Source organism: Leuciscus leuciscus (assembly GCF_965113295.1).
Source record: "Leuciscus leuciscus genome assembly, chromosome: 9".
In the NCBI taxonomy this organism is placed as follows: domain Eukaryota; kingdom Metazoa; phylum Chordata; class Actinopteri; order Cypriniformes; family Leuciscidae; genus Leuciscus; species Leuciscus leuciscus.
In genome coordinates, this window is record NC_138733.1 from 35,733,079 (window position 1) to 35,747,455 (window position 14,377).

A 14,377-nucleotide genomic window follows, 5' to 3' on the forward strand; every position below is an offset into this window, starting at 1 on the left:
CTATATAGAGTATGTATCCTTTTATAATGTTTATAATGTATATAATGTATATACAATATATAGAATGACATATCTAGATTAGATATGAACTATGTTGCAGAACTTATATACAGAACATACTTTATCAAAAAAAGTATTGTTGATTAGTTGACCATGGTGGCCCATCTCGGAGTTACCTGTGCATGTCTGGAAGCCGTTTTTGTAGGTTTCCTGTGTTCACATTCCATATGTACACGGCACCGTCCGCAGAGCCAGCTGCCAGGAAACTGCCATCCGGACTGAAATAGAGAGAAAACCCACAATTGTGACTGATGACTACAGACTGATACACATTATTCTGGAACTAATTCTCTCTTGCCGTATCAATCCCTCAGGCAAGTGATCTGATCAAATTCACTCAAATGTCAGGAACTTATACAAGACATATCTAAAGTCTGTTCCTAAACCAAGTGAAAGACCTTCCAAGAATGCACTTTAAGGCATAGTAGCTCTTTTTATTTTATGCAAAAATTATGCTGCCTTCAAAGATACGTAGTTTTGGACAAATTAGACATGGCATTGTACATGGCACTGAGTGTGTGATCACAATGAAAAAAGAAAACAAGATGGGGGACGGAGTCTATGAGAATAGAGTCCAATGTTGAGTGTTTCAAATCAGTTGAGGCTCCATTTCAGACAGGATGCTGCTGTCTTAGATGATAGCTGCCTATATAAGAGCCATAAACTGTAGCCAATAACCATCTGGACACAATTTTGAAGTTTTTTTCCACAACACTGACTTCAAAAGGTACTGTAAGCGATTTCAGCTTCGCTAACTTCTGCTAGACTCCATTAGACCACCTTCTCTCCATAGCGCGCCCTCCGAAGACATGTCAGCCAACCAAGATCCAAGACAGTCTTGGATCCAAACAGAGGCAGGTAAGCAAATACAACCATAACATAGACGAGACCGGACAAATGAGAACTGAAAACACAGGAACTTTACAGTATATACACAGATCATACAAGGTAATTAATAAGGAACAGCTGAACAGAATAATGAAATCAAATCAGTAACCATGGTGACAAACTCAGGTGGGAAAACGGCAAACAAAGTCCAAACATAACAGAACCGTGACAGTACACCCCCTCTCAGAAAGGTGCGACCATGTGCCGACAGAGGAAGGAGGGGGCTCTGGTGAAGGATGGGGACCCAGGAAAGGTGACAACTGAAGAAACCAGGGTGGTGTGGAAGGTTGGAGGAGCCAGAGAGAAGACTGGCGGAATCCCAGAGCCCAGCCCGGATGGAAACCCATGGCGGCATCAAAAGAGGGAGGAGCCATGTCGCTAATTGATGGTGACAGAGTCAATGGTGGTGGAGCTCCAGGCGCAGATAGAGTCACACATCTGGTCATACTCACTGTGGTGCTTCAGCTCCATGGCAATGGTCGGCGCGGTCATCCTCAAAGGCTCCTCCATCGCGGCAGGCAGAAAATCCCTGTCTGCGGATGGCTCTGGCATCATCTCCATGCCTTGAGAGTCTCTCCAGACAGCGTAGGATGACCTCCCTCCTTGTTCTCTAGCACAAATAGTTAGCCCCAATCCAAAATAGTGACTTCAGGGTTCCGTCATCTAAGTTAAATCATTGGGCTAGTGTGCAAATGTGAATGGAACAATCCATGAATGAAAGTCCTCCCTGGCGAGGGAAGTGAAAGCTGTAGCATAGTCCATTTCTTTAATTTGGTGCGTTTTTCTGTCATGAACAGGCTATAGTAACACACACAATGAAGAAGATAGAGATCCAATACAGTCTTTAATAGTAACCACGGGTAAATCCAATCAGAGGCAGGCAAGCAAACACAACCATAACATTGACGAGACAGGACACATGATTACTGAAAACAAAGGAATTTATATACACAGATCAACCAAGGTAATTAATAACGAACAGCTGAACGAAATCAAATCAGTAACCATGGTTACAAACTCAGGCGGGAAAACGGCAAAGTGTAAACATAAAAGAACCGCGACAGTATGATCAGATTTAACAGATTCATCATTCTTTGCACACTGCAAAATGTTTTGCCAGATAACAAAATTACTTCATAGTAACAATTAAATGAATTTGTTTTAAGACGAAAATATTATGTCTGAATTAACCTGAACAAATCAGGATAAATCAACAAAAGTCATTTTTAAGGTCCAGAATAGCTAGAAATAGTGCCTTAAGGTAACAACTGTAAATGTTTTCAGTATAGTTAGATATGCTATGTGCAACAATTAGTTTGAGTGAAATACACTGTTTCTTAACGCCAGTGGGCAGCCTAACAGAAAAGTGTTGGCCAATGGGGAAGATGTTGAGTTATATGCCTGGCACAAGGGAAAATGTTGCAGGGTGAAGGTGTTGATGAATGATTAAGCGACCATTAAGTTCCTGCTTGTGGCTCTCGCTCCCCTTTGAAATGTTTATGTCAGATCTAGCCGTGAAATAAAAGCCACAGAGCGTTCTGGCCTTACTGTCTCCATGGAAACAGTGTATATGTCTATGCAGGGAGGTGCTAAAAAGACTCATCTGTTAGACTCAGTTCTCATCTCACATCATATGGAGCGTGTTGCATTGACTTTCTAACAATGCTGAGAAAATTGCAGGGTCACACTATGCACAAGGATAAGGGCTGCAAAAGCTCTAGGATTATAGAAAATACATCTGTAGTAATGTGTACTAAAATAATAGTAATGTGTTTTTTTTAGGCTAGAAGAACACAACAACAAAAATGTTGGCAATGTAACCAAATCTACAGAGCAAAATAAGAAATCATATTTTGCATAAAGAATATGAATGTGAAATATAAAGTTAGATTCCAGATGTAAAAAATAAAATAAAAAAAATCCCAAGAAAATCTGATTTGTAGCTTCTGGAGGAGCTGCAAGCCAATGTGATTTCATCTTGGCATAATTTAAGAACTACACTAGCCATAATTCTGGAAACATATCCACCAATCAGAGAAGTCGCAGTTACCATGGATATAATTCTGGATAAAAATGCTCCATTGCAAGAGTCCACTCCTAAAACACTACAGTGTACTGAATCTCCCTACACTGTAAAACAACTTATATATTTGTTTATGTTTCAAATATATTGAATTATATATATATATATATATTGAAAAAAACTAAGCATTTTTATATTGTAGTGCTCTTTTTATTAAAGGTGCTCTAAGCGATGGTCACGCGTTTTTTAGGCTGAAACATTTTTTGTTACATACAGCAAACATTTCCTCACTATCCGCAAGCTGCCTGTCCCCTGAACACACTGTAAAAAACGCGGTTTCTGTAGACAGCCCAGGCTCCACACACGGCAAGAAAAACAAACTGGCCCAGCCTGGACCACGAAACATAAACACAGTGTTCCAGCCAATAACTGACAAGAATGATTTGGGGGTGGGGGTTGTTTGGTTAGTGCGCGTGCACATGAAGGGGGGTGTGGGGAGTGGAGGAGAGAGAAGCATGAAGAGGGAAGTTAGCTAGAGGAGAGATGTCCTAGACAACGACAACGACTAGCATTAGAATCATATTCTCCTGAATTCATGACTTTTTCAGGAAGCACAGAAGGAAGGGGAAGGGGACGGGATGAGGAGGAGGGAGGGTCGAGCTACAAGTCAACAAGAAATGACGTCACCCAACATCGCTTAGAGCACCTTTAATTATTATTTTATTAATTCATTATCTTAATCCCAATAGAAAAAAATTTATTTGAAAAATACTACTGGAAAAAGTGTCAGTTGTCTAGTTTTATTTTAGTATCACTGATATACTATTATAGTTTTTGTTCATATTTTGAATTACATTTTATTTTTATATTTTCTGTTTTAATTTTAAAGTTTTTGTGTGGTTTTATCATTTTATTAGCAGCCCTAAGGAAAATGCCTGATGCATAGGGTCATGAGGTAATCACAAGCACAAGCCATTTGGCCTTAAGGAACTGAATATCTGTGGAGAAATAATAATAAATGAAGATCTATCCTTCTTTTGTAACCAGTTGGTTCTTTTGTAAACACTTCCTATAACACCGATGTACTCGTTACATCATAAGAAGAATGACATCTACGCTAATGTTAGTCTTTCTGCTTGTTCTGAGGTTTACTGTAATCAGCCGGATCCGGGCCGTATCCAGATCAGATGAAGGACCTGCGCCTAGACACGACCACAACGCATCCCTGAAGTGTCAGCAGAGGTTTTGTCAACTAGACTCTCCCCTGTAAGGCCTCATCGACACGACAGCCATCGGCACTAATCCTCAACAAACCCGTCCATACCGGCGTGACTCTGATCTTCAACCAGATGGAACTGGATAATATTCTGATTGTTCCAATCCAATCTGACCTCTGACCTGTAATGCTGCCTGAATCATGAGTGAATGAGTGAATACTCTCTACTTAAAGGTGTAAAGTTTATTAGGCTGCATAGATTAGGTCAGCCGGAACCGGGAACACGTTCTATAACACCTGATGTACTCGTTACATCATAAATATAATGGCATCTACGCTAATTTTAGTCTTTCTGTTTATTCCGAGGTTAACTGTAATATCCAATTAACTGTAATATCCGAGATTAACTGTCGTATCCAGATCAGATGGTGGACCTGTGCCTAGACACGACCACAACGCATCCCTGAAGTGTCAGCAGAGGTTGTGTCAACTAGACTCTCCCCTGTAAGGCCTCATCGACACCACAGCCATCGGCACTGATCCTCAACAAACTCGTCTCCATCCCGGCGTGACTCTGATCTTCAACCAGATGGAACTGGATAATATTCTGAATGTTCCAAACCAATCTGACTTCTGACCTATAATGCTGACTGAATCATAATCATACACTTTTCATTCGCTCGTTGGTCAGAGGATAACTGGCCCCCCGACTGAGCCTGGTTTCTCCCAAGGTTTTTTTTCTCCATTCTGTCACCTGATGGAGTTTTGGTTCCTTGCCATTGTCGCCTTTTTCGCCTTTCTTCACCTTAGTCGCCATTGGCTTTTGGCTTGCTTAGTTGGGGACATTTAAGTTAATATTCAACAGTATTATTGATCTGCCTGCATTGACACCATTATATGAGAACTGAACTGAGCTGGATGATGACATCACGGTTTTCTCCAAAGTGGCTATATATAAATTAACTAAATTAATAACTTTTCTTTCTTTCTTTTTTTTTTTTACAACAAAATTAATCATCACTGAACTTAAGCTGTGACGCTATTTTCTTCTGGAAACAAACCCTGTTGCATTATTTTCCTGTTATCGATGTAAAGCTGCTTTGAAACAATCTGTATTGTAAAAAGCGCTATATAAATAAAGGTGATTTGACTTAAAGTTTTCTTGTGGAGGGTACTCTAGAGTTCAGGATGGTCTCAAAAACCTAATTGTTAAGAGATCAAAGTATGTTGATCTCCCTCAGAGGCCAAACCCACAGTTTCCACATCTCAGGCCGGGGGTGATAAGGTTGAGGGAAGCTTCTGTCGTAAGTGTTTTACGACAACAAGGGCAAAACTGTTTTTAACATTGATAATAAAAATAAATGTTTATTGAGCATCTAATAATCATATTAGAATGATTTCTGAAGGATCATGTGACACTGAAGGAGTAATGATGCTGCAAATTACGCTTTGCACCACAGAAATAAATTACATTTAAAATTATTCAAACAGAAAACCGTTATTTTGAATAGTAATATTTCACAATATTACAGTTTTATTGTATTTTTTTTAATCAAATAACTGAGGCCTTGGTGAGCAGAAGAGCCTTCTTTTTTTACTAAACAAAACATATTACCCAAAATGTTTGAACTGTAGTGTACATAATATTATAATTAATATAATCTATAATATAATTATATATTTTTCCTTAGACTACAGTAATCCTAAATAGGCTTAATTTTCATGTAAAATTTATATTTTTATATTTTCATTTTGAGGTGAAATATCACCTGCACAAGTTTTGTGAGATTCACTTGAAAATATTATGCAACAACACAGCCAGAATCATACAGATTTTTACCTGAGAGAAAATAAGATTTGAGTCCTGCTGAAACTAGAAAGTGACAAGACTAACAAATGAAATCCATCTCACCAGCTATCTTTACTCAGAGGGTCAGAGTCTTTCCCCGTTCATTACGGTACTAGGATTGGATTTTCCATCTATGTGTAAATCCACATGACCTCTCCAATGACTGAGAAAAAAAGTCAGGGTTGATGTAGATGCCAGAAGCGCTCGACAGCACAGTGGTACGTTTCAGGGGTTGTAAGCATCACAACGCATGCCATCTCGAATGAGACATAGCACAGACATGTCCTATTACTGCGCATATTGATAGATGGTTAGCGACGGCTCATAGCGTCCTTTTTGATGTCACTCACCTGAAGATGGCCTTGGTGCTGTCACTTCCACATTTGAAGCCCTCTGCTCTGAAACAACAAAGACAAGCAAAAAAAAATGAAAAATGATTGAATGTTCTGTAAATTGAACAACGAAACGAATCACGAATAAAGCTCATTCAGCTTTATATACAGTAAATATACACTTTTTAGATACTTCTGGCCATGTTCTGTATATATAACTAGTATCCTTGTAATTGCATTTTGACTTGCTTTTAAACAAAGGATATTGCTGAAAGGGCTGTGGCAGCCACAGCTGTATCAGGGTATTGAATATTCATGCTTTAAATAACCAATTCATTTTTTTCTCTCTTGGAACTTAAATTAATATTGTGAGTCTATTTCAAAGTAATTGCAGTGGCTTTAAAAGAAGGCAGTTTCTTATTCCATAATTTAAACAAATTAAAAAGCATTTTTATTGTAGAGCTGAATCTGTATGTGTATTTAGAAGTCATCTGTCATAATACAGTATATATATATATATATATAAAATATCATATACACTACCATTGAAAAGAGGTAATATTATGAAATATTTTAATATATTTTAAAATGTAATTTAGTCCTGTAAGCTGCTTTGAAACAATCTGTATTGTAAACTTATTCACTAACTGGTGGGGGTTTTATTTGCTCGCTACATGCAGGTTTAACTGTATTTGGGGCTCAGACAGTGTTCATTTTTAACTCTGAATAAAATCTTTTTCAGTTCTGTGTGTGGTACGCAGTTTAAAAAAAATTAAATCACAGCCACCTGTGCACAACCTCGTCTCAGATGTGTGTTTCTACCTGAAGGCCACCCTGTCGTTACTCTTTCTCAGGTCAACCAGCTGCAGGATGTCGTCCCGGGAGCAGCTGAGCAACTGCCTGTGGTTAGGGCAGAGGTCCAACGACGTCCCTATGCCCTGAAGAGGCACTTCCTGCGTGCAGGTCGCTGCCCTACGGAATACAGACATGGATTAATTTACCAAATTTCATTATATTTTAGTGCAACTTATAATTAAACACGGTAAACATAACAATACATTTTTTTTCATTAAATAAGTTTGCATACCACTTGCAGGGTAACAAAATAAGAGGTATAATAAAATGGCATGTTAATTTTTTTAATACTGTCCTGAACAAGCTGTTTCACAAAACATGTTTTGTAAAAATGTTAACACACAGTCCACAAGGCAAAATAATAACTCAATTTACACAAATAAATAATTTTCAAAGTTTACATACCCTTTACAAGTAACCCTGATCATCCAATTCAAAACTGTACTTTTATTTATTTTGATTTATTAATTCTGTGATTACTATTTGCTGTTTAACATGTTCAAAATAATTAATGTAATTAGAGCAGCATTTGTAAAGTAGCTAATGTCTTCAATTAAAAGCTGTTATATTTTTAATGTTCTGTAAGAGGCAGACACTTTTTATAGGGCTGGAACAATAGCGCAATAATTTATGTGATTTCTATTTGCTTTTTAACATGTTAAAAAACGTCTCGGTTAGGTGTGTAACCCTCGGACACGTTACGTCAGAACGGAACTGACGAATTGGGATCTCGTCTGAGAGCCCAATAATCTTTGAGTGTAAACTAAAGGAGGCAATGCACATTGGCGTGCAAGATTTGCATGACGCACCCTGCCCTGCTGGTATATAAATACGGAAGCGCGAGCAATCGCACATTCAGGTTTTCACTGAGGAGCCGAGCTGATGACCTGGCCGCTCAGCGGTGGTGCAGCAATTGTGGCGACGGGACATAACGTCTCCTTTCGCTCCTTCAGGGAACAAGGGTTACATACGTAACTGAGACGTTCCCTTTCAGTCAGTTACATTCGACGTTATGTCAGAACTGACGAATTGGGATCCCTACCAGAGCGCCACCATTGCACCCCTTCCAGCGCTCCGCGTAAGCCACCTGATTCCCCTTCTCAGTTGCTTAGACAACTGCATTGAGCTGGTCTCTGCACCTGTATATCCTATATTTTGCGCTCCTATAATATGTTATTTTATACATATGTTTAGATTTATTCATTTACAGTATATATTTACTGTTTGCACTTCTGGTCAGATGCTAACTGTGTTTCATTGGCTCTGTACTTGTACTCTGCACAATGACATTAAAGTTGAATCTGACCTACTGGGGTGGAAGATGGGACAGGGCTTTATGCAGAGAAGGTCGATCACTGCTATTCCTTCAGACCCATTCAGTGAGACTATTTATTAACACTGGAAAACGTGTCTTTTCCAACGGGAAAGGAATTCTATCGAGACCACATCCTACCCGTAGGGAGGTGACATGTGGAAGTTACATATATGGACTGGCCATTAAGGCAGTGCTACATAATGAAGGTCTCTGAGGTAGCTCTGGCCTAGTTAGGGGGGAGTCAATACTGGCAGAGATGGCAGAGCGGGGTCTGCCAAGGAAAAGACACAGACTCACTGACAGGGGAGCCGTACCGTGGAAGGATACACATATGGGATCGCCGTAGGGATCCCCCGGTCTTTACTGGCTGCTTGAGGCAAGGACTTTGTCACGAGGAATTTCCTCGAGGCGAGTATACGGGAGGACACTGGCTCTACATGAAGATTATAAAATCTGGCAAACGTGTTGGGTGTCGCTCAGCCCGCAGCTCTACATATATCTATCAGCGATGGCTCGCCCTGGGTTTGGTACTGGGTCTGCTTCCTACAAGGGAATGGTGGGAACCTTGGGCATGTATCCGGGCCGGGGTCTTGGGATAAAGTGAGAGTTGGCCGGCACAAATTCCTGGCACGTTTCGTCAGATGTGTTAAAGTGAATAAACAGTTTTTAAGTGAATCTCCAAGCAGGTCATTTTTACATATTTTTGTGTATATTTGATCGTTTAGCACACGCACACGAAACCCAAAGTATAATTTGCTTTATGCGGTTGCAGTTTGTTTCGGAGCGCGCGGCGCATGGGAACAGAGTCTCTTGCGCAGATTTTTGTGCTTTTAATAGCTCTTTTTATAATCAAACGTGTCCTGCAATTTAACAACTCTAGAGACTGCATTTTACAACAAGCACTTATTGTACTGAGACTGACATTAAGTATGAGTTTTAGGGAGAAATTACAGTGCATTGCTGTGAAAGGTAGGAAGTTGTGCTAGACAGAATGCGGCTATAGTTTTTAATGGTTTTACCTCAAATATCTTCTTTTTATAATCATTGGAAGCCAAAATCTAAATCTAAAATAAAATTTTATTAATATCACAGATCTAAAGTGTAACCACTAACCATACGTTTAAATGTTTAGTTCTGTCCTCCATCGTCACTCATTAAGCAGAAGTCGTGTTGTGCATGCTGTTATTTCAAATATTTCTCTCCCTCTTCTGAACTACGAATAGCAAAAATGCATCACAAACAAATGGTTTAATATTATTATTATAAATAGAAATGCCTGGCGAGATAAAATTTGCAAGATAACATCTTTATAGCAATAATAAATAATAAGTGTATTCATTTCTCCAGTAAAAACAGCAGAACCGATAACGTCCGAGCTTATCGATACAACGGTCTTTCATAATTCAGCACCGGGGCCCGTTTAATACCGGGTTTCGGTACACATCCTTACTAGGGGTAGGTCACCTAAGTCCTCCATGTCCTGTTCAGAGACCACACGTGGAGGTTCCAGAGGTCTGGACGCGGTATTTGTATTTAGTGCCATAGGGTGCCCCGTCTCTGAGAAAGCAGGTCCATCCTTAGAGGAATGCACCAGGGAGCGGCTGTTGCAAGGAGCATGAGTTCTGAGAATCAGGTACGGTTGGGCCAGCAGGGCGCAGACAGCAAGACCTGCTCTTCATCCTCCCTGACTTTGCACAATGTACATTTACATTTGTACATTTAAACATTTAGCAGACGCTTTTATCCAAAGCGACTTATATTGCATTTCAAGGTACACATTTACATTCTTATCAGTTCTTGCTTTCCCTGGGAATCAAACCCATGACCTTGGCGTTGCAAGCGCCAACGCTATACTGTTTGGGCTACAGGAAAGCTCAATGTCTCTGCGAGTAGGCTCACTTTGGGGAATCGCATACTTGAGTAGGCCCCGGTGCCAACTGTGTGCCAGTGCATCCGTGCTGATGGTCCCCTCGGTCAGGGAGTAAAACAACTGGCAGTGGGACGTGTCCGGAGAGGCAAACAGGTCTACCTGTGTAAGACCAGTACATGCTTGCCTAGAAGCAGCTGTAAGAAGGTCCCAGCGCAAGCCATACTGCTAGCAACTCGAGGCAGTTGATGTGCCAATGCAGTTGGGGTCCCGTCCAAACACCCGAAGCTGCATGCCCGTTGAATGTTGAATAGTCTGTGTCGAGGGAAAATCGAGACATGAAAGTACACGTCCTTCAAGTTGATTGCTGCAAACCAATCTCGGGGACGAAAAAGAGACCATACAAGTGGGACCAGAGGGGCAGGATCAGCTGCTCTGCGCTCGGCTCCGAAGCGAAAAGCTGAATGTGCGATTGCACACGCTTCCGTATTTATACCCGCGGAGTGGGGTGCGCGATGCAAATATCGCACGCCAATATGCATTGGCTCGTTTAGTTTACACTCAAAGGTGATTAGGCTCTCAGACGAGAAACCAATTTGTCAGTTCCATTCTGACATAACATTGAACGCGACCGACTGAAAGGGAAAGCAATTAATGCAGCATCCAGGTTTTTTTTATTTGTATTATTCATAAAGTAGCTCATTTCTTTTCACTTACTCATTTGAATCAGCACAAAAACATGGCATTTGTGTCTTTTAAAAGACACCACAGTGTTTCCTGTTTGGGAAAAGTGCCACTAGTTGTCATTATTGCCATCTGGCCTCATATTATTTGCGTACTGCATATTAGGACAAGCACCATGATGCTGAAGGCGCATGTGAAAGTCTGAAATCTGTCAACTGCAGCTCTCCATCGAGTTTAAGCAAACTGATGTCATGATAGTTTGTCTCATTACACTATGAGTGATGGACTTAATAAGACAAGAGAGGCGACTGCAGATGTGCAGCCCGAGGTCATAGTCTGCTCTTTCCTTTTATATTCTAACCAATTATCATTTGGACAAGGATAAGGAGAAAGATTTGGAATCTCAAGGCTTTTTAACATATAAGACATCTGAGGTGTCGCTCTGTAAACCAGAGGAGCCTCGTCTTTCTGAGCGCTTGCACAAGACAATGATTTGAATTTCAATAGCAGAGACAGGCATTAGTGTTTATTGCCTCTTAAAGCGGCATGTGATCTTGTGTGCATGCATATTATACAAGAGATGTTTGAACACGTCTGTCATTAAATTGCCACTTGAAAGTAAATCTTCTCTCCAAAAGATTAAAAAAAGGTCAAAGCATTGCATGGAGAAAAACGCAAATGTCATAATATTGCACAAATCCAATTACAACAAGATGAGAGGAGAAACAATTATGTGGGCTGACAGTTGCTAGGAGACAAGCGAGCCGTCGGCTCCTTGGCAGCTGAAAGCTGTGGTTGCTGGGAGTGAATGAGAGATGTCAAGGACTGAGACATGGTGTAAATAATGGATCTTTTTCTACCTCTGTGGCGTCATCTATATTTGTACGTTTCGTGAATTACGCTCGCCGTGAGGCTTTGTGAGAGCACAACTTTGCTGGACTGACATCCTTGGTACTATTATTTTACATCTTTTATCCAATCCGAGCAATCGAAATCCACTGAGATGCTGAATAACGAGGGTTATGCAACAAATGCTCTGTATTATTATTACAGGGTTGCTTCGACCGCTACAAGGTGATTTTCAAAGCAGCCTTGTTTAAGAAAACCCGACCAGCTCCAGTGTGACATAAGATTTATGCAACAACATTAATATTTAGTAGCGAATGATGTAAGCTGTTGTTACGGCATCACTGTAATGAATCAAAGACACCTGTTTGCTGTTGTTGTTTAAGTCAAGACACAACAAGGGTCAGATTTTAAATAACAGATATCGCCTTACCCAGTTGAATAATCACAGTACATTAAGACAATTTTTAAGCGTTACAAATTTTCTGAAATGTTATGTTTAAAAATGCACTAATTTGCATACTTTTCCAGAACAAAAATCATTTCTGAGTTTCATTTTATTGACATTTAGGTTTTATTTTTTTGTTTTTGTTTTTAAGAGGGATTTTGGATATCTCTTTTTATCACTTCATAAATCATGAAATTGTGTACACAGCCAGAAAAAAAAAATGTCTCTGTGTTTTTAGGAATAATGTGTTATATAAATGAGGCGAATGATACATGAAGAAACCCCGCTACAAAAACCTTCAGAATATGGATATGAATAAATCTGGAAAGTCTGGTGTAAGTGAGTTCTGGCTCAGTGAGGGAGAAAAAAACTTTGAGTAAACCTTAAACTAAGAAATGGTTTGTAATACAAATCTACAGATGCAAATTGATAAAGCGTAGTAAAATAAACACTTACATATGTAAATCTTTTCTTTCCACTTGTCTGACAATGACAGCAAAATAGCCCAAAATAACCAGTGCATGAAAAAAACATTCGTTTTGAGTTACTTTTCCTCATAGTGAAGTACTCTTCCACAACGGTAGCTCTATTCTTGTGTTTTTGTCATTCAGAGTAATATTTGTTGTTGTGGACAAGTTTGTCTCCTGTCATGTTTTGCATGTAATGTCTATGTTATGACTAGACGTCACGTCACTTTCAGAGTAGACCATTGATTATAATGAGCAATGTGGTTTTGTCATGTTGAGTCACAAAGTGCTGCTCGATTGCAGTGTTGATGTGCTTTTTGAGTCACAATATTATGGCGTTATGAGAAAGGGAGAGTGTATTTGTCACCAAGCATACACGTGTGCACAAATTTGAGCGTGAAATCTGCGTACGGACATTTTCACGAATAAATCATGATTCGCTAAAAACAAAAATGTATTCTAAATAGAAGTATATACTGTAAGTATATAACTGAAAACACATGTGTGCAAAAAAACCTTATATTATATTATATTACATATATTATATTATATTATTTACAACGATTCGTTGAGGTTCTCGACCAAGATAACAAAGGTTCTCGTCGAAGGTTCTCGATTCTGATTGGCTGAGAGCCTTTTCCAGCCATGTGATATTCGACCTTGTTTCACCGCTTGCAGCATTTCTCACAGCGAGTGTCATGGTGGACAAGCAAACCACCATCATTTTACAAATACTACTGTTCTTGTGTCACAGAATGTAGTTTTAAGAGTTTTTAGGCGATACGTTATTTAGACCTCAGATATGCAATGCATTTGTAAGTTGCGTCTTATTGTTTACAACCTTGTTTCGTCCTTTCAATATAAAAGTCTTTGCTACTGACTCACTCATAAAGACAGTCTTTGCTGCCATCTAACGGTGTGATAATGTACCTTTCACTGAAGTCGGAATCACAATCCCTACAGACCCTTTCTCATTACCACATACGGCATGCTATTTATATAAAATATTATTTATTGAAAAATAATATTTAAATAAACAATATTAGCCATTATAAAAGTATAAGAAAAGTATAAAAAGAACAATAGGAAATAAACACAAGCAAATAGTTCAGACAAAAGTACAAATGCAGCGCTAGTTATAGTACAGGATTTAAGTTTAATGTAAATATAGAGTTATGAAACTTAACTTTGCCCTTGGCCAAATTGACTTGCTCTGGAACAAGATTAGATTAATAAAACCAAAAATTGCCCGTTTGATATACACCAAATCAATAATACTTTATCTCATGTGTAAACACTATCTACATAAGAGCCAGAGGCATATTCCCAAAAGACTGTCCGAGATGAAGCTGTTCTCTGCGGGTACATGAGCGTTGAGAGGGCGCTGACGCCCTGGAGCTCACGTCTCTGAAAACGTCTAAACAAATTGTCAAAAATGTGCTATATGTTTATATCGCTGTCATGCTCCGGAAATCCCCTTAACTGTTAAAAGGACGAAGACAAATACATCGCTTTCCTCAGTGGACA

General features: G+C 39.5%; 1 protein-coding gene across 2 annotated transcripts in view; it reads right to left on the bottom strand.

Annotated features, from left to right (window-relative positions):
* Positions 1–14,377, bottom strand: part of atg16l2 (ATG16 autophagy related 16-like 2) — a 36,078-nt gene that overhangs the window by 3,416 nt on the left and 18,285 nt on the right. For both annotated transcript variants that reach the window (XM_082180648.1, XM_082180647.1), the window contains 3 exons: positions 7,191–7,340; positions 6,387–6,434; positions 177–278 (listed from right to left, as the gene is read on the bottom strand). In XM_082180648.1, coding sequence (XP_082036774.1) covers positions 177–278; positions 6,387–6,434; positions 7,191–7,340 — 300 coding nt within the window. The remainder of the gene's footprint in view (positions 1–176; positions 279–6,386; positions 6,435–7,190; positions 7,341–14,377) is intronic.